This window comes from Accipiter gentilis, chromosome 17 (genome assembly GCF_929443795.1).
Source record: "Accipiter gentilis chromosome 17, bAccGen1.1, whole genome shotgun sequence".
In the NCBI taxonomy this organism is placed as follows: Eukaryota; Metazoa; Chordata; class Aves; order Accipitriformes; family Accipitridae; genus Astur; species Astur gentilis.
In genome coordinates, this window is record NC_064896.1 from 11,855,322 (window position 1) to 11,873,800 (window position 18,479).

Below are 18,479 nucleotides of genomic sequence, written 5' to 3' on the forward strand. Positions count from 1 at the left end.
GTGCATCTCCCCAGTCAGATGAGGTCTTCCCAGCACCCTGTTAATGAAACCAGTTGTAAGATGAGAACTGTCCAGGATGTTGCTAGAGGAGAGATTAAATCACACACTACTGTCTCATTAGTGTCCAGCTTTCCCAGCTTCCCTGAGGACTGTGGGCTCTTTACTCCATTTCACTTTTGGGGCTGGAGCATGTTCAGATTTGGCAGATGTTGATGATCTTGCTTTTGTCCAGGACGGCTGTCCTTGATGATCGCATTCAGGGTTTCTTTTCCTGGCCGTTAACTGGTCATTCACTGACTCTGGAACGTTTCCTTGTCACTCATCTCCTGCTTTTTTATCAAGTAGGTATGACTATCCTGATAGTTGTTTTATGGCTAATAAGTCTTCTGTCTCCAGTTACCTCGAAACTTTGATTTATATGAGAAAGATAGATTTGATAAAGTACCTTTTCCTTTGTCAGATGAAAATATGCACAAATCTGAATCATGCTGCTCCTTTACCTACCAGATTGTTTGCCCATGGTTAACAAGGCCACTTTAACACACAGTGTTCATCATGTTTATGCAAGATTGGAGACCAAATTTTATGCTCTTTAAAAAGTGACGGGCAAGGAATCATAGGACTCAGTGATAAGGTAAATAACCAGTACCTGCTTTGTGCGCTGTTTTGCTGGAAGTCTCCTTTGGAAGTATCTGTTACACTTCCTAGGTGTCCTATTACAGTGCGCTCTGGTTTTGCATAGAATTGACCTGCATTATTTACAAGTTGTCTCTAATTGATCATTTCAGACTTCAGATCAGAGATCATTTCCAGGACATTGTCATGCCTCTCATGTTTCTTTGAGACGGCAGAGACAGTCCTCCTTTACAGTGGTATAGAGGTAGAATTACAGTTGCATGCAAGAGGATTGCTAGAGGAATGTCTTAAAAACTGAAGAGGAAATGGCATGAAGATAAGGCTGCCTTCCATTATGGGTGTCACAGGACTAGACTATCCCAACACTGGTTCTTTTGCTGAGTTCAGTTTCTGGTCAGGGTAAGCTGTTTTAGTGAACCATTGTTACAAATTACTGTTGTTCGCCAGACACTCACATGTGTTGCTGGCTGGCCATTTCCCACAGGTTTGTGTTCTGACTGGCCACCAAAGCTGGCCATTCTGCCTGCAAGGTTTGAGTGCTTGTATTTGGACCTTTTATTAGCAAGACATCAAAGACTCATTTTGCCTACTTACAAGCAAAAACAGGAAAAGAGCTGCTTCTTTCGTTTGCCTAAAGTGCTTCTCTCATCTCTGTGACTGTTCAAGAGTTGCAAATAAAAACAAAAAAAGGGGAGCCATTACAAATTTTGTGCAAGGTTTTTGTCTTTGGATATAAAATCAGGTATATGTGGTAGTTGTACAAAAGCACTTGAGTACTAAAAAGCAGACATGGGTTCACAGTGGTGTTGGCTGTGGGTAAGGGAGATTAATAAATTAGTCAATATATGATACCTTTGATTTAAAGCGGGAGTTGCCAACCTGAAGATCATGGCTGCCTGGCTCTTCCCATGTTGCCAAATAATAGGAGAATCTAGCTTTGATGGAAGGGAGGGAATCCTCTCTCTTCCTTCCCACTGCTGGCATCCTTAGTTACAAGCAGTGCTGAGTTGAAGGTATTTCTCCATCAGAGCTAATTACACCAAATTATTTCAAAGCCATATGTCTATGTAAACAACTCCTAATGGGGGCTTTTTGCAGTAGCATTTACACCAAGGATTTTTTTTTCTCTAGATATCACTCATTTTGTTTCCTGTTGTTGACAGAATATATTGATGGTGTTGCCTCCTACCTTAAGGAGCTGGCATATGATGGAGTATATCAGCCCTAAATCCAAGCTGAAATTCTCCTCCTACCTATTTCTCTCAGTCTCTCCCTCAGATTGTGCTGGTATCACTGGAAGTCGAAGATGTTCATTTCCTGTCAGGGCACTGCGGGTTCAAGCCTTGCATTCATGAGGAGTGGGCATTTGGAATATGGTATAGATTATTGCAAAGATTGGATCTTGGATATGTGTGTTCTCCTGCCTGGGACAGGAAAAAAAATGAAATCAATTAAAATATAATAGATTCAATTCTATGCTGGCTAAAGAACAAGTTTTGGAGTGGGAAAGCTGTCGTGGATAATTTAACTCACATTTTGATCCTCTCTTTACAGCCACAGGGACTTAAAACCAGAAAACCTACTGCTGGATGAAAAGAACAACATTCGGATAGCAGACTTTGGGATGGCATCGCTGCAGGTTGGGGACAGCTTGTTAGAAACCAGTTGTGGGTGAGTGTCTCAGAATATGTTGCAAAAATCAGTGATAGATTCCAGATATAAAAGTTGTCTATAGTAAGGGTTTCAATAAAGACCTGCAGACTTACACTGTGCATTATTTCTCAGCATAGTAATAAATTGATATGATGCACATAGTATATAAGATAGCTAAAAGAAGGGTTTTTAAATGCTTTACAGTGAAAAGCAGGTCTCTGCAGGTGTCACATAGAGATTTAAAAATCAAGGCTTTCAGATTTGGATTCATCTGCATATGCTGGTGTGTTTGCTTTCACTGGCCATATAATTTTTGAGAACTGAAAGCAGTAGTGTTGGCTGTTTTAGGAAGAGGCTTTAAAAATATTAGGGGGTGAAAAGAAAATGAATCTAGGGGTTTTGAAATGGAATTTGCATGTCCTGATTAGGCTGCTCTTCCTGTTCATGCTCCACACTGCTTCGTTTTGGCTCACTTGCAGGATTGACAGGGAGGCAGCAGGTTCCTTTGCAATTACAAGCAGGGCATGAATGCAGATACAAAGGAGACTGCTTGGAGGAATATTGCAGGGGCAATATAAAAACATTTCCATGGCGATTCAATTGCCAGCAAGAGCTTTCTAAGAATTTCCAAGGGAGCCAGCAATAAGCCTAACAGCTGAGCAAAGCCCGGCTGCCTGGCAGGGGACAAGACGCGCTCTCTGGGGGCAATGCCCTCTCATCACCATTGCCTCTAGGGACACCACTGCACCATGCACCGCTCCCCCCCAACCCCAGCTATGGCTTGGTGCTCTGTTGACTGTGGGGGGCTGCCACAGTGAGCTGTGGCAAGGGCAGCAGCTGCATCAAGCTGCTTCAGGCTGGGCCCGCTATGGCAGCTTTTACCTGTGTCTGAATTTTTATAACAGCAAACTCAGAAACTGGAGCTGCAGGCAGTACCAGCGGATTTTCACCTCCTCCCATACAGACCTACTCTTCCTGGCCTTTGGTAGTGTGAATCTGATAACTCCACCCCAGCCCTGTCCTCAGCTGATTACATTCGATGTTTTTTCAGTCTGTGCCCTGAGCCAAGGTAGTTCAGGGTAGACGTGGAGCCATCATGGTTCCCTGTACAGCCCAGCCACTGCCTCTCAGTCCTGAGCTGTATGGCTCTGCTTTCAAAGTCATGAATAATGGATAGCAATATTATTTGAAGTTCATGATGTGATTGAATGCTGGCTGATGAGTACACTGAGACCCACACGTTCCTTCTGTCCATGTCAAGTCAAGATTTGATCTCTTAGCAGCACAGATGAAAAGCAAGGAGCTATGAGTTTGCACATCTGTTGCTTTCAGCTGCTTTCAAACCACCCTTCTAGATGAGGAAATAAAGTCCTCCCTGCAGTTAACCACAAAGCCTGTGTACTCTTTAGATAAAATTTTCCCCCTTCCTTCCATGAAAAAAACCAAGAGGAAGTATAAAAGCCAACACAGTCTCACATTGCCCTGTAGGATTTTTCAAACTCCTCAGGAACCTCTCGGTAGGGTTCCAGTCCTTGTTAGCACCAGGCTCTGTCATCCAGGTCTAGAGTCTCAAAGGGAGACTTCCTTTCCATAAGCTGTGCTGGAATTCAAACCTCCATGCTTCAAGCGGAGTCAGCCCCCACATTGCGGCCTTAAAACGTGCTAATAAAGAAATCAATGGAACGGAAGAGATGTGCCTGTAATAAACAGAACACAGCAGCAATGCTATGATCTCCTGCCTTGCAGATGTATTTTAAGTGTGGTGCCAATCACTAGGCCTCCATGTGAGCTATTACACCACTTCATTAATTCTCCTGGCATGGAGCCCAGCATGGCTGATACTGGTGTCTTGTGATCTCTCTGGTTTGGGGGGTGAAGGGAGGAAGGAAGGAAGGAATATATAACAATATGCCACACTGTTCACAAAGAAAGGCAATCCAGTTATGACTCCCTTTCCCTTGGAGCACACAGAGTAACCTCAGAGCTTTTCAAGGCAACAGTTTTACCTACCCTTGTAGCTGGTACTTTCAGCCGGCATGAAAAGGAACAAAACAGAGTGAATCATAGCTGAGATACTGAGCTTTAATAAGATGCTCCTCCGTGTACCCAGAAGTTAATTTCCAGAATGGTCTTATCTGTGCTGTGAACACTGATAATGAGATGAAACTGTAACATTTCCATTGACAGTCACGCAAGGAGTCTCCAGGTATTTCTGTCAGTCAGAGTGGGAGGATCAGATGGGGTTGAGCTGTGTGATGCAGCTAACTTTGTCAGTACAGCAGAGCAGTTAGCGTGCAGTCAAAAATTCTTTGCTGTCACAAGTGACTCGCTAAGTTTAGTCCAGAGTTTGGGTAGGCTTTAGGTCACCACAGGGCCTTGACTGGCCTCCTGAAGATAATCATGTAGTCTAAAGTATGCTGTATTGCCTGTCTCAGAGTCAGTGTTTTCTGAGAGCTAGTCCTTAGATCTGCACAGATTTCTGTAGCACTGATGGTTACCTGGAGAAAACAATAAAAGTTCAATCCGGTTGTGTCTGTGTAGAAGAGGGAGGTAAGGATGGACTTGCTGTTTCATTGACAGAATTTGTCACTGACAGACTGCCCATTGGGTCTTGATTGTAATGAATCTCCATTACTGGAAATGTTTTGCGCAAATCTTGCATATACAAAGCACAGAAGAATAAGCCATAATTTTAAACATGTGTCTTTAGACCCTTGAAGGGAAGAGAAGCTGTATGTAGGGTTTGCAGAAATAAGCCAACTTACTGCAGAAGTTGCACAGCAAGGCAGCCTCATGGAGAGATGGTCCTTGAAATGCCAAAGTAACGCAGTGAGTCTCTGCATTCCTCCAGGAGCGGGGGAAGTCTGTGAGCAAACAGCAAAGGAAGGAAGCAGAAGATGCGGTAGGACGCTGCTTCTATTATTTTAGATCTCTTCAGCTCTTACTCCTCTTTACCCATCTAGGCAATGGCATGCAGAGACACTCCCCTGACTCTTTTCACAGCGATTCCTCCCAGCACACTGCCTTGCAGTGTTTCAGAATAGTAGATACTGTCCAATCCATCCTGAATTGTCACTAGGCAAGAAGAGTGAGTGCCTTATGGTTAAAGCTCAGGACTGAGACCCGGGTGATCTGAGCTTGGCTTTTGCCTCTACTGAAGGCATTCAGGGTGGTCTTGGACAAGATGCTTTACCTTTCTCTGCTTCAGTTCTCCATCTTAGTAAGTCATTGCAGTGCACAGGTTGCTCTGAATGTAAATTGCAGTAATTTCTATAGGAGTCTTGAAAAAGTAGGAAGTGTTGGGGCATTCCCTGGGCCTTGTTCCCTTTTCTTGAACTAAGAGGGCTTATGGCTAAAATGAAGGATTGAAAGAAGATACTATTGAGTTACAATTCTTGGGAGTTTGTAAAGATCTTTCCTATTCCCCATTGCTCCTCACAGAAACCTGGCAAAGTAAATTTTTGCCATCTCTTTACTTCTCTCTGTTTCACTCATCACAGTTTCAAATCACTGAGTCCTAGTGGGTGGAGATTCCTGCAAGCTGCCAGATGACAGAGAACCCACAGCAGTGCTAGTCTCTATGCTGCCTACCTCCAAATCTCTATCCCAACCAAGAGCTAGGACAGAGCTGACGTGTAAATGTAGCTCGCTCCAGCACCAGACCTGATCTCTGCAGAGGCAGTCAGTATGGAGACTGATGCCACTGCTGACAGCCACACAATTAACTGACTGTATGCAACAGTTCCCCCATATTGGTGTCTCCACAGGGAACCCCTAGCCTGATCCAGAAAGCTGTGTGCATGTGGGAAGAGCAATGCAGATCATGATTTTTTTGAGAGTGAGAAGAAAGCCTTGTGCCTGTCAGTGGCATAATGGAGGAAAACAGCAACCTCCAGCTGTTTCCAGCACAGTCCATTCCTCTGCTCTCAGCTCTTCCTAGCAATTCCTAGCAACACTTTGCAGACCTACAGATTGCCTGGATCTATCAAAAAAAAAAAAAAGCGCACATAATCTCATTAAGGACTGATTACTGGCTCTTTTTGAGCTCAAGGTATTTATAACAACCAATGCACTGTGTGTTTGTTAGAAATGCTAGCAGAGATCATCTAGTTCCTGATTCCCTTACATCTTGATTTGGTGTATCAGCACACCCATGATGAGCAGATTAATTCAGGAGAGCGGTATTGATTTGCAACACACCTCAGTGTCCAAGCGCTGTTTCTGATTTTAATGACAAGACATGATGCTGCACATATTCTTTCCCCTTTATAATAAATGTGTGCATGTTGTCTAAAACATATGCAAGTGTCCTACATCCAGTTATTGTTAGGCTTGCAAATTTAGGCTTTTAAAATTGGAAATGCCAGAATTAGTACTTTTTACTCTATCTCATCAAGAGTTTCCATTCCCAGCACTCCGTTCCCATCTGCTTCCCTGATTTGCACTCTAGTCTTGCTGACTTCTCCCAGTTATTTCTGCTCTGTATTTTCCCCAAATCCCAGATCCTTTTCTCTTTTCCACTAGGTTCCAGCTCTAGTTTACGCTACCTGGTTGTCCCAGTCAGTTGCTGTCAGTCCTGGATCTATTTTCCATTGGTTTTGCACTCACTTTGTATTAAAGTTTGGTACCTTGTGACAACCCCAGCCACAGCAGCTCATAGTATCAGTTTCAGGTAGAAAAATTGTTCTGTGAAGTGTCACCAATGCAAATAGAATTTTCATCCTGATGCTCTAGAATGTTTCTGCTCGTAAATGCAAACTGCATTTTTCTAGTGGCAGTTGGAGTAAATTTTTCTAGAGAATGCAAACAAATAGTCAAGTTTTTCCTCTGCAGTTGAGAATACTAGAAATTTTCCTTTTTTTATGGGAAAAAATATTTAATTTAGATTAGACTTAGATGGTGGAAATGTTTTCGCCCATACATAACATGCATGCACACGCAAGCTTAAAACCGGGCTAAGGCAGATGACAAGCATGGAAAATTGTTGTTAAGTTGTTAAATTCATGGTAAGTCATGGGCAACTTAAAATGAGGATTATAAAGGGAAATACCAGACAACTTTATTAATAACCATTAATACCAGCCTCAACTATAATACATCCCAAGGTATGTTAAAAGAGCTTTAAGTCTGCAAAATCAAGCACTGAGAATTTAAGATGTGCTTAACATATTAAGATTGCCAGTATAGCATTAACTTAGCCCATGCACATTAGGATATGGCCATTAATTACAAGTTTGTACAGTTTTCTCCCAACAAATCTTTGCCTCATTTGGTGTTTGGGTGGTGTGGTTTTTTGAACAAACGGCTATTTAATGTTTGATTTTTCCTCATCATTCATTTTATGGATCCATTCATAATTTCTGCTCTCTGCATTCAAGCCTTGCTATGAATACTAGGTATGATTTTCATCGTAGTATCTTAGATTTACAAATATTAATTACACTGTTTTCATATCATGTTTGCCACATTGATCTGGTTATCTCCATTTATATGAGGACACGTGATTCTGCAAAATGAAACTCAGAATTATCAACCAGTTTTGAGTGTGGATACTCTGGGGCCTCATATCTCAGAATACTCAGTGCTTGATAACAGTCCTTTACTTGGAGAGCAGAGAGCCTACCAACTGCAGCTGCTGCTCCACGTGCTTATAAATACTGTAAATCAGACTTCAGATGTGTTGCACTGTGATCTTGGAAACTGGGGAACCTGAACATCTCAGTTTAAGGCACCTGTTCATTTTCTTTCACAGAAGGATTCTGTGGCAGGGGTGGAGAGAGAGTTTGATTCTCCAGTATGTCAATCAGCTGCCTCTATCACAAGCTTGTCCTCCATGACACTAAACTTCCCTCACATTGCTACAGACTTTCCAACTTCAGCCACAAGTAAGACAGAGGCATTGGGGACAGCAACAGATCCACCGCCCCACCCCAAGTTACCTGCAGAGTACAGTATAACCTCTTCAAGCTTTATTTTAGCAATTCTTAACTTTTGAAAGCTTAACTTTGCAACCTTTATGCCCTTTTAATATAGGGGTCTGTTTCATTTTTTAAATAAGGATCTCTTAAAGGTTCCAAGTCTTAATAATTTGAACTGATATATTAATGAACTGATTTAGATTCCCCAGAAATGTAATTGTGCTCAAGGAGTAAACAGCTGTAAGATGGCTGAGTGCTAGATGCTGAGTTTTCTCATATAAAGCTAAAGGACTGAGTTGAAGCTTTAATGGCAAAATAGCATTCAGCCTTAACTACAGCTACAGCCTTAATTGCAGCCTTACCTACAGCTACTGCCTTCACTGCAACCTTAACTACCCACTGCTACTGGAACCATTTCTTCAGTCTCTCCCTGTCTTATTTTTCTGTGTGATCTGTGGCTGTTGCTTTCTCCACTCAGAATGCTCTAATGTATGTTCTTCTCCTGAAGAATCCCCTTTATCTGTTTTGCTACTCCTCTGGCTTTCCCCTTCATCTCAGCCCTTTGCTACCCAGCATGGGGGGAAAGCACAAGGCAGCCATTGTGCTAGTGGGTAGCTTCTGTCTCTGAAAGCCAGCTTGGAGACTGTGATTAACGGGGTGGGGGGAAGGGACTCTAGCATCCGAGCAACGGCAAAGACAGCTAGACGTGGGAGGACTTCCATGCACCTGTACAACTTTCTGTATCAAAGTAACTTCATGCATAAGAAAAACAGAGGGAAGGAGGCTTCTTGTTCCTCCCTCTCTGCAGAAACTCTGCCTCCAGCTGTGAGGCCTAAGGAATGGCACTCGAAGCTTTTCTTCTTCCCCAAATAGTACCATCTTAAGGCATGGGGCCAAAGGACCCAGGCATGGACACACATGTTTGATGGGACCTGAGAACTCATCAGGTAGTGTAACACAGGATTTGTCACACTGTGGAGTAGGATTACACAGCTTTCCCTGTGCTTCTTGGATCAACCAGCAGCTTCTCTGGAAAAGCAGTTACTGTATATTCCCAGATAAACCCTACATGGGCAGTCGATTTGTGTGTGCACAGTGCAGGTCTCTCTTACCTACATAACGAGAACTGTAGGTCACGGGCACATCGCATCTGCACTGATGATGTGGCCCTGGTTGTCTCAGATCTAATGCAGCTGTGCTGTATCTTGATGTGCCCAGATCAAGAACTACTTTTCTAGTTTCTCAGATGAAGTTCAGGATAGATACATCAAGGATATATACATTTCTTTCTGAATGCCTGACTTAACTGTCCAGGACTGTCCTGGATGTCACCATTGCACTCTGGCTTATCTCCTCCGATTGAAATCCCATGTAAATGCTTTGCTAAGGTCCCCCAAGATCTATAAGATTACTGTGTCCTAGAGTTATAGCTGTGAATGACCATTCAGAGAGCCCTTCCTGCCCCAGACAAACTAGCCTGGGAAAATCCAAGTCACCCTTGAAATAAACACTGCCAACATCGGTGCTTTTTTTGCAGCAGTACCCACAGGCAGCAACTGCTTCTTGATCTTGATGAGCGATATACTTATTTGTTATCAAGGGCAGATTGTGGCTTTTGCTGCACAGAGATGTAGCTGAATGATGACGAGATGGCCTAGGGGAAGAGGCAGGCAATGTTGCTCTTGACACACGTATATTGAATAATTAGTGATAAGAGCCAAAGAAATATTCATGACTCTGTAGAAAGATAAATAGATTTTTGATTAAATTTGAGTTTTCTCTTTAAAGCAGCTGAAGTTGCTCTGTGATTGGCAGCATGGAAATGAGTTTTCTATGGGTTCTGGCTGGCCGGAGGATCCCTTTTAGAGCTGTTAGCCAAGATAATGCTGCAGATATCTAGCTAGTGTGTGCTGGCAAGAATTCAGAATGGTTATGCCAGGAACCTGTGCTCTCTGGGCAGTTGCAGTGCATCTGTTGAATGATCAAATCAATCCATCTTGTTCAAAGGACTTATTATATCATTTTCTCCCCCCACTCTCCTAGATTTTAGCAGAATTTCAGTGGTGCCTTGTAAGACACCTAGCTGATTCCACTGCACTCCAGCTGACCTCAGGAGGCTAAATGCTTTAAGTGCATTTGCTAGTGGGACACATAAAAAGGTATATACCTGTCTTGGGTTCTTCACAACACTTACATTCTTCTTTTCAAGGATGTTAGCACAGGAAGCTATCAAGGTGGTTGCATTGCTCAGCATCCACAATTAAGAGTTCTGAAATCTTTGTTGGAGTCATCATGTTCAAATAAGAACTCAGAAGCACTCTGCAAATGGAGACACTGACTCTTCCAGTGCACCCCAGATGGCATGGCCACCTGAAAAGTATTGTGCTGAAGGATGATGCTGAACGTTACAGGATACCATGCAGGATTTGAGAGGTCTGGCTTAAGTTTCTAGCTTAGCCACGGACACCACCTGCAGTAGCCATATAATGTACTGTCTGTCTTCGTGACTCACCTTCTGTAGGAAAGGCAATGGTAGCATCGTACCTGACAGAAGCTAAAATGCATGCAAGACTGAGAAAACTCAGACACGCTAAGTGACAGGAGCTCAACAGTTATCTAGATTGTGTCTTCACTCCTTTGTTACCCCCCCCCGATACGTTTTCCAATAAACCTAGTGTGACTCACTTATATAGAATATGTTAGAACTGGTCTTTCTATTCTGAGGTGACTAAACTGAGTTCATGATGTTTTTTCCAAATTATGGTTGCAGTACTACCTTCCCTACAGCTCCATAGTTCCCTCTTGCACTGTTCTGTCTAAGCAGTCTAGCACTGGTGGCAGTTGGCTGTGCTTGTCCAGTCCTGGGTTGCAGTCCCAGTTCTGGTCCTGCTCCTTAATTCTGATTTGTGTGTGCCTTAAGGATGACCTGTACACTATACACTATTTTTATGATAAGAAAAAAAGACACCACCACTAGTTAAGCATTCTCACAAGAATAATTTCACTTGTCTTCTAAAAGCTTGTAAAATCATGCATTAGTCCAGTGATATGACTCTTTAGTGGTTAAAGCTTTGGGGTATTGAAAAGAACAGGTGTAGAGTAGCTGTTGGATTGCTATAAAGAAGCAAATTCACAGAGAACAATATAATTTGGAGGGTTGGGAACACATACATTACATTAAGTAATTCGGTGTCTCACTGTGGCCTCACTTTCTCTCCAGCAGTGGCCAGCAATATGCTGCAAGTCCCCCAAATGAGCCCCCGCTTAGTCAAGAAGCAACAATTTTATTAACACTACTGACTGCTTTAGCTTTATTTCATTATGTTGCCATCAGGCTATTTGTTCCTATAGAAGCTTTTTCCCTGAAAGGTTAAAGCCTCGTACAAATCCCAGCATCAGTCAAAATTCAGTCATACAAACTTCTGTGAGGTGTGAAAGTTGTGCTGGCATTGCTCTTCTTTTATTCAGAAGAGTACACTTATGGTGAGGTTCTGGTCACCTTTTTCAAACTGGGGCCAGCTGCAGCTTTTAAAAACATTAAGTAACCTTGTCCATGTCCAGTAACCTTGTCCATGTCTATATGGCTGCCAGTGACAGAGCTGCCAAGAGAGCCCAGATAGTCTGTCCACCCACTAGGCACAAGTCCATTCTTTTTGCTATCCTAAGGCCCAACTATGGCCAGCTCTCTGAGGGAAGGTTCTGGTTTTCATGATCTGTTTTCACTCTTGAATTGAGGTTTTTAAAATCCAGTCTAAATTAAGACACTTGGGATCACTACTGAATGGATAGACCTGGTTAGAATACCTGTGATAACCTCTTAAATGGGGGGTGGGGGAGTATTAAATCTTGTACTAAACTTCTGAATTCCATCTTTCCCGAAATTTGTGAGGGATCAGCTGCATTTCTCTCTCCTTGCTTAAGTTTTGCTGTCAAGGTAGCTGCAGTCCCAAGTGTACCCTGATGTTATTATCATCATCTGCCAAAAGCTGTGATACCACATCAGGGCGTTCCATGCCCACAGGATGATATTTTGCCATAAGATAAGTGTAGTGTGTATGGAAATTCAATTAATGGGCTGTCTCACTGGGCATTAATGTAGCATCCTAGCACAAAGCTAACCTCATTGTGCCTCTGTTTTGCTCATTACTTTGTGAGACATGTATTGCCCAGCCATGATTGCATTTGTCACAAGAAACAAATGCACAAATGAAGACAGGCTTAGGGACTGCTGGGAGGTGTCAGTATAAACAATAGCATGATTTGCCCACAGGTCTCAGACAGTTTGCATCCCTTTTACTTGTCAACTTACTTTAATGAAGGCTATAAAATAAATAGCTGTGGCTATAATCTTTAGGAATTAAAATGATTACCTGGCAAGTTGAAGTAATTAACTATTCTCAGCCAGAGATATATGGGTAGAAGGATGCAAAAAGAATATATTAATTCACTAGGTAGTGTACTACTGTCCATCCTTTTTATTTTTTTGAAAGAAAAAAAAATGCATGTTGAATCATGTACTGTTGGCTTTTATGACCACTAGAATAATTGAGAGCAATCGTAGCAGAAGAGATGCAAGACGTGGTTTAGGGATGCATGTGTTTGGTCTGAAAATATTGTTCTGTCTCTTTTCTTATAAAAGGCTATTCTAATTAGATTCAGGGCCTAGTTAAAGGGTGGGATTAGAGGGCTGGAATTCTATATAATCACAGAATATGCCTGGTCTTCTCTTCCCTCCTTGCTTTTAAGAAATTCTTAGTATGGCCATAGAACTTTGAATTATGTTGCTTCTTGACCATTTTCTGAGTTTCTTAGAAATATGTTGTCATTGAGGTAAGGAAAAAAGTGCTGGTTTTGCACACTTGCATTCTATATAAGCGAGCCAATCATGATTCTGCTAAACAAAATGGAAATGCACATAATCCATATATACAAGGCTGTTACATGCTCATTTGACTGTATTTTATGTTTCAGATCACCACATTATGCTTGCCCTGAAGTCATCCGGGTAAGTTGGTTAACGTTAGTGTGTATAAATACATTTTTTAAAGTGTCACTCATTGCAAGTACACAGATAGACCCTCTGTACAGGAAATCTGGCCAAGGCAGACAGCATTGGAAAGGACACAAGGAACGTAACAACGGTTTTGTTTGTTTGGCTCAGCCCTGAATCAAGCTACATAGACTGTATGAGGGAAATGATCGTGTGTTATTCTCACAGTACCCTTTGTGCCATGTGATCCGACAGACATACAGTAGCCTCGTTTAACTTGATCTTTCCACCCAGGGGATGCAGTCCCCTACGCTTTCCTGTCTCTGCTGTAGCTGTCATTTCAGTAGAAGAGCCGGGGTTGCCTGTCAGTGATGTTGGTTTCCATTAAATGATATGAACTATCCTTTCCCTCTACTCTCCCTTTGTCCTCTGAAAATAAGTATCCAAGATTTCAGTGGCCAAGGTTGCCCTCTTTTAAAGCATATCTTTAATGTAAAGCCAAGCAGGAAGTATACAGAAGCAACTGTCCAGACAATACTATGAGTTTGCAAGTAACATGACTGGTGACAAGCTCCCTGAAGAACCAGGGAAGAGAAAAACACCTTCTTGACGTCCTTAATACACTTCTGACATGGTTTAAGTGCCAGATCTAATCATTTGTGAGCTGTTGACCATTCCTGCCCTGCTCCCCACTTCTGAGCCTATTCTCGCAGATCCCAGATAAGACTGTAAACTAATGTTCATAAAAATTCTATTAATGGGCTGTGTCATGGCCTCCGAGTTGAGAAGGCCACCTTGGGAAGCAGGTGGCTGAATTAAAATGTGGGGTTTCCCATTCTCCCCTCTCTTGTTCTTCAAGGATAATTAATTCATTTGCTAGTGAGCAGTCTTTTGAACGTCTGTGTCATTGCTGTGCAGGGTGAAAAATATGATGGAAGAAAAGCAGACGTCTGGAGCTGCGGAGTCATTTTATTTGCGTTGCTCGTGGTGAGTCATCTTCCTTGCACTATCCTTTAAAAAGAAAAGAAAAATCTGAAAATGCTGCTGTATTTAATGGCAATTCTATTGACATCATGTACAGATGGGGTTTTTTTAGTTCCCCTGTTTTTGTATCTCTCAGTTGCATCCTTTCCTCTTATTTCTACATCAGTCCCAAAGGCAAAAAGCATGAGGAATATTTCACTGCTGCTTTGAAATGATGCGGCCCTGCACAGGAAAGCATAAACAAGTGTCAAAAACTTGTCTCCATAAATGGTCTTTGCTGTGTTGTGATACTGCAGCATGTTTTTTGATGGCAAAGGATGTGCAGGGTTGCCACTCCAGGATACAGAGAGCATCCAATAAGTTGTCCTTCACAGGATCAAAATATGGCTGGGTTTGGGGAGTGTTCTGGTTTGTCTGCTGTATGTATGTATGTGTTTCAGTAGGTATATGCATACATTAACTGTAGTGTTTTAACAAGAGAAGATTTGAGCGCAACAATTTTGTTTCGTGCAAGTATCAAGCTACATTTTAATTTGGTACACTTGGGAATATAAAAGTGAGCCAGTAGTACAAAGTTTAAATTAGTTTCCATCTGGCGCAGTAATACTTTCTTTAGTATTCAAAATGTGGTATCTTGTAACTTATCCTTCTGTTGATCAAAGTTTCAATCCTCTGTGGAATTTATTCTGATTTGCAGTGGCAATGTAGTACTCCTAAACATACAACAGTGGGATGTCCAGCTGGAGGCAGATAGCCTTGGCATTTGTTCGCAATTTCTATAGTATAATGTAGGAAAATACAGTTTATGTTTATATAAGCGTATACCATGTACAGATTGAATGCTGTATATGAGAATAGATTTTATGTGCATGTTAAGTTTTTTTTAGCTGTAATAGTTCAGATGATCATCTACAGTTATAAAAATAACAGGCCTGAAGTCAAATTTTGATGTCCTTGTACATTTATTAGTAAACCTAATTACTTCACTCAAATGTTTTATTTTGACAAAAACACTTGTACAATGTACAGTCAGAATTAGATTCTGCACATTATTTTTGTTTAAAATACTTGAAAATGTTAAAGGATATTTTTTTTTTTCAAAAAATTTGATGATAATTTTATTAATGGCCCGAATCAAAATAACCTTGAATTAATCTCAGTATGATGCTCTAATTCACCTTAACTGTTCTTACTCTTTTTTTCTTTTTAGTCACTACAATTCACTGACATTCTTGAAGTTTTAGATTTTTTATCTTGATGTTGCCAGGGAAGAATTTTAACTATCTCACTAGATAGCACCTGGTCATCTCCTGAGCAGCTATTTTCATGGCTGATAAAATAGAACTGTATAATGAGCTCTTAATATAACTTCTTGAATTTGTAAAAATAGAAGAGAGAATGTGTCAAGATGGTTAGGATTTGTAGGAGTGGGCTTTTCATTTCAGGGGGATTCTCTCTCAAGATTTGGTATCTCTCTGTTGCTGCATGTTCAACTGTTCCTACATATATACATGAGCCTGAAAAACGATTGAAATAAGTCTATTATTGACGGAGAGTGCAGAGCTCTCCAGTTAATTATGTCAGGACAAACCCTACAAAAAGTCTCAAGCTATAATAGCAGGTGGTAGTAATAAAAGAGCTGTAGTTGTTACCTTCAGGAAATGCCACAAAGCAGCCTTGCTGACTTCATCGTCGCTTAAATTGCATTAGCCAAAGTACTGAACTATCAGAATTGATTTTCCTTTAAGTCTGGAATGGTTAGGAAAAGAGTAGGTAACTCAGGGGATTGGTTACAGAAGGCAGGGAGGCTCTCTCTCTTCAAGGCCACTTGAATGAACAAACAACAGTAAATAGTGCCCAGTAGCGGTTGCCATCAGGTGGGCTTTCTGAGGCTTCTGTAAATGGAGCTGTTGGTCTCCGTAAACCAAAGATACGGGATTGCTTATACAGATGCACTACTCGCTGTAGTAAGAGCAGTGCCAGAATTGACAACTTAAAGCTTCATTATCACAGCAGCTGACAGCTTGCAGCTTCCCACAAACCATCCTGGAAATCAAGGAAGCTCGGCACCTAGAATTAGTCAGTGAAAGAAGGAAGTGAGAATATCTAGAAAGGTGCAGACTTGCTATAAAAGAGTATCTGCTTCAGTTGGTGGAGTTATCCTAAAGATTTCAACTTCTTTTTTTCCTTTTTGTCCTTGCAGCAAGGATAGGTCTTTTGCTGCTTTTTGTGGCAAGCTGATGATCTATTCAAAATGTAATTTCAGCTAAAAAAACCTCAAGCCATTCATGTAAGTGAGCTACAGTAGGGAAGCAGTAGGAACTGATGACCTGACCACAGCATGGGAACTGGATGGAGTATATTAAACAGGTAGAATGTCTGCTGCTTCCAAAGGCTAATGTTGGTTAGGTTTCTTTCAGCTGTGTCATTTCACTGCTCCATCAGAAAGAGGATGTTCTTTACTGAAAGCCTCTCAAATTCTGTTCACCTCCTTTTCAATGTCTGCAATAAATGTGTCTTAGGAAGATTAAAAATAAGGAGACGATAAACATTGCTGCTGCGAAAGTATGCCCAGGAGGAATACCAGCAGATCAAAAGCTTGAGCTGAATTTAAGTGAATCCATGCATCTTTGGTGAATTTGCCTGGAAAGGCAATTTCATATTTTGTATTATGTTTTATACTGGTAGTCATTTTCTAATTAAAGGTCTAATAAAAATCTATGTCCTCAGTTTTGTTTCCTATGTTGGAGAAAATAGAGCAGTACTAAGAAATTACTCATTTTCAATGGATAAAAAGGTTTTTCAGTTATTATAATAATTCCTTGTGAGTTGACTTCCTCTTTTCCATTCTCTCACCGTGTTTATCCTGGCTTTTCTCCTTTTGCCCTCTCTAATTCACTTTTGTTCTTCTCTCCCATCCACCCCTCTGTCTGTCACATTCCTGCAGGGTGCTCTGCCTTTTGATGACGACAACTTGCGGCAACTGTTGGAGAAGGTGAAACGTGGAGTGTTCCACATGCCACATTTTATCCCCCCGGACTGTCAGAACCTTTTGCGGGGGATGATTGAAGTGGACGCCTCGAAACGTCTCACGGTAAGAAGGCATTTGCTGCAAGTCATGTGAGCAAGGCTTATTTGTCACGTTGTTGCAGTTGCAGTTGAATAACTAAGGAAAGGTTGATTTACTGCCACTCCTGTGTGTTTCCTCCTGGGTAAAGAATGAGTGGAGTTGGTGGAGTCTTTGGGAAGAAGTTAATTACCTTCTCTTTTGAATCTTGAGGGCGGATTACCTTTGTGTCTCTTCTCTAGCCTCATAATTCTCTGTCATATGTAACAGTGGTCATCTAGAAGAAATCCCTTGTAATGTCATCACAGTGCTACTGACCCATTAGCACATTTTGGAGTCCACCTCGGTTGTCTGGCTCTCCTGGCTGGTACAGCAGTTTGTCGGGGACGTGATATAACTGTTTGAAGGTCAAAACTGTTATTTGAAGCTTTGCTATTAAACAGAGTATGCTTTTCTTACATTTCTGACAAAAGTGATGGCCTCTCACTTCATGCCACACAACCTGCATTGTATTCCATCCTGCATTTGCTCTGCATTATCCTCTAGCAGCGTTCAGAGCAAATGTCTTGCAGTCCGCTCTTTCATCTTGTGCCCTGGGGTCCTGAGCACGATTAGGCCCACAGTGTTGAGCTCCTGGCATTCAGCACTGAGTCTTTGCATCTAGGATACATCCCATCACTACAAAGGAGACCCTGCAAGGGTGAGCACTGTGTAGTGATTGTATCCTTCATTAACAATGTGTTAATGTTTTGGGGAATTAAAAAAAATTAGCAATTAAAATCATTTTGGAAAGCAAGATTGCCTGCTTGTCAGTGGAGGCGTCTGCCTTTATGGGTACATTGCCCTTGTAAATCCTATTGTCAGGCTGTGGTGATGATTTTATACAGATTTACTAAGCTCACAGATTCTGAGTGGGAGTATGTATAAAGAAATGTAAATTTAAAACTCCTCCTGGTTCTTCAGTCTGCTAAAATATTTATAAATAAACTCTCAGATCACTGCTTGGCCTCTCTGCTGAGATTGCTAACAGCAGCATCAGTCTGTGCCAGCTGTGATGGTGCTTTCGGGATGCAGACACCTGTCTGCTAAGAAGTGAACTGAAACTCCCTTCACAACTCTCTTTACAGTATTACCTGACAGCTGCAGCTGGGTTTTTCTTTCATTCATTAACAAAACCAGGTCGTGCTCTATTTGGTGATGCAGGTGAAAAGTTCTTCATGCTATTATTACT

The 18,479-nt window shown here is 41.7% G+C and overlaps 1 protein-coding gene across 16 annotated transcripts in view; it reads left to right on the forward strand.

The window, feature by feature from the left end:
- The window catches only part of BRSK2 (BR serine/threonine kinase 2), a 324,024-nt gene that overhangs the window by 237,945 nt on the left and 67,600 nt on the right, over positions 1-18,479 (forward strand). For all 16 annotated transcript variants that reach the window (XM_049820723.1, XM_049820725.1, XM_049820726.1 and 13 more), the window contains 4 exons: positions 2,191-2,307; positions 13,179-13,212; positions 14,116-14,184; positions 17,129-17,275. In XM_049820723.1, coding sequence (XP_049676680.1) covers positions 2,191-2,307; positions 13,179-13,212; positions 14,116-14,184; positions 17,129-17,275 — 367 coding nt within the window. The remainder of the gene's footprint in view (positions 1-2,190; positions 2,308-13,178; positions 13,213-14,115; positions 14,185-17,128; positions 17,276-18,479) is intronic.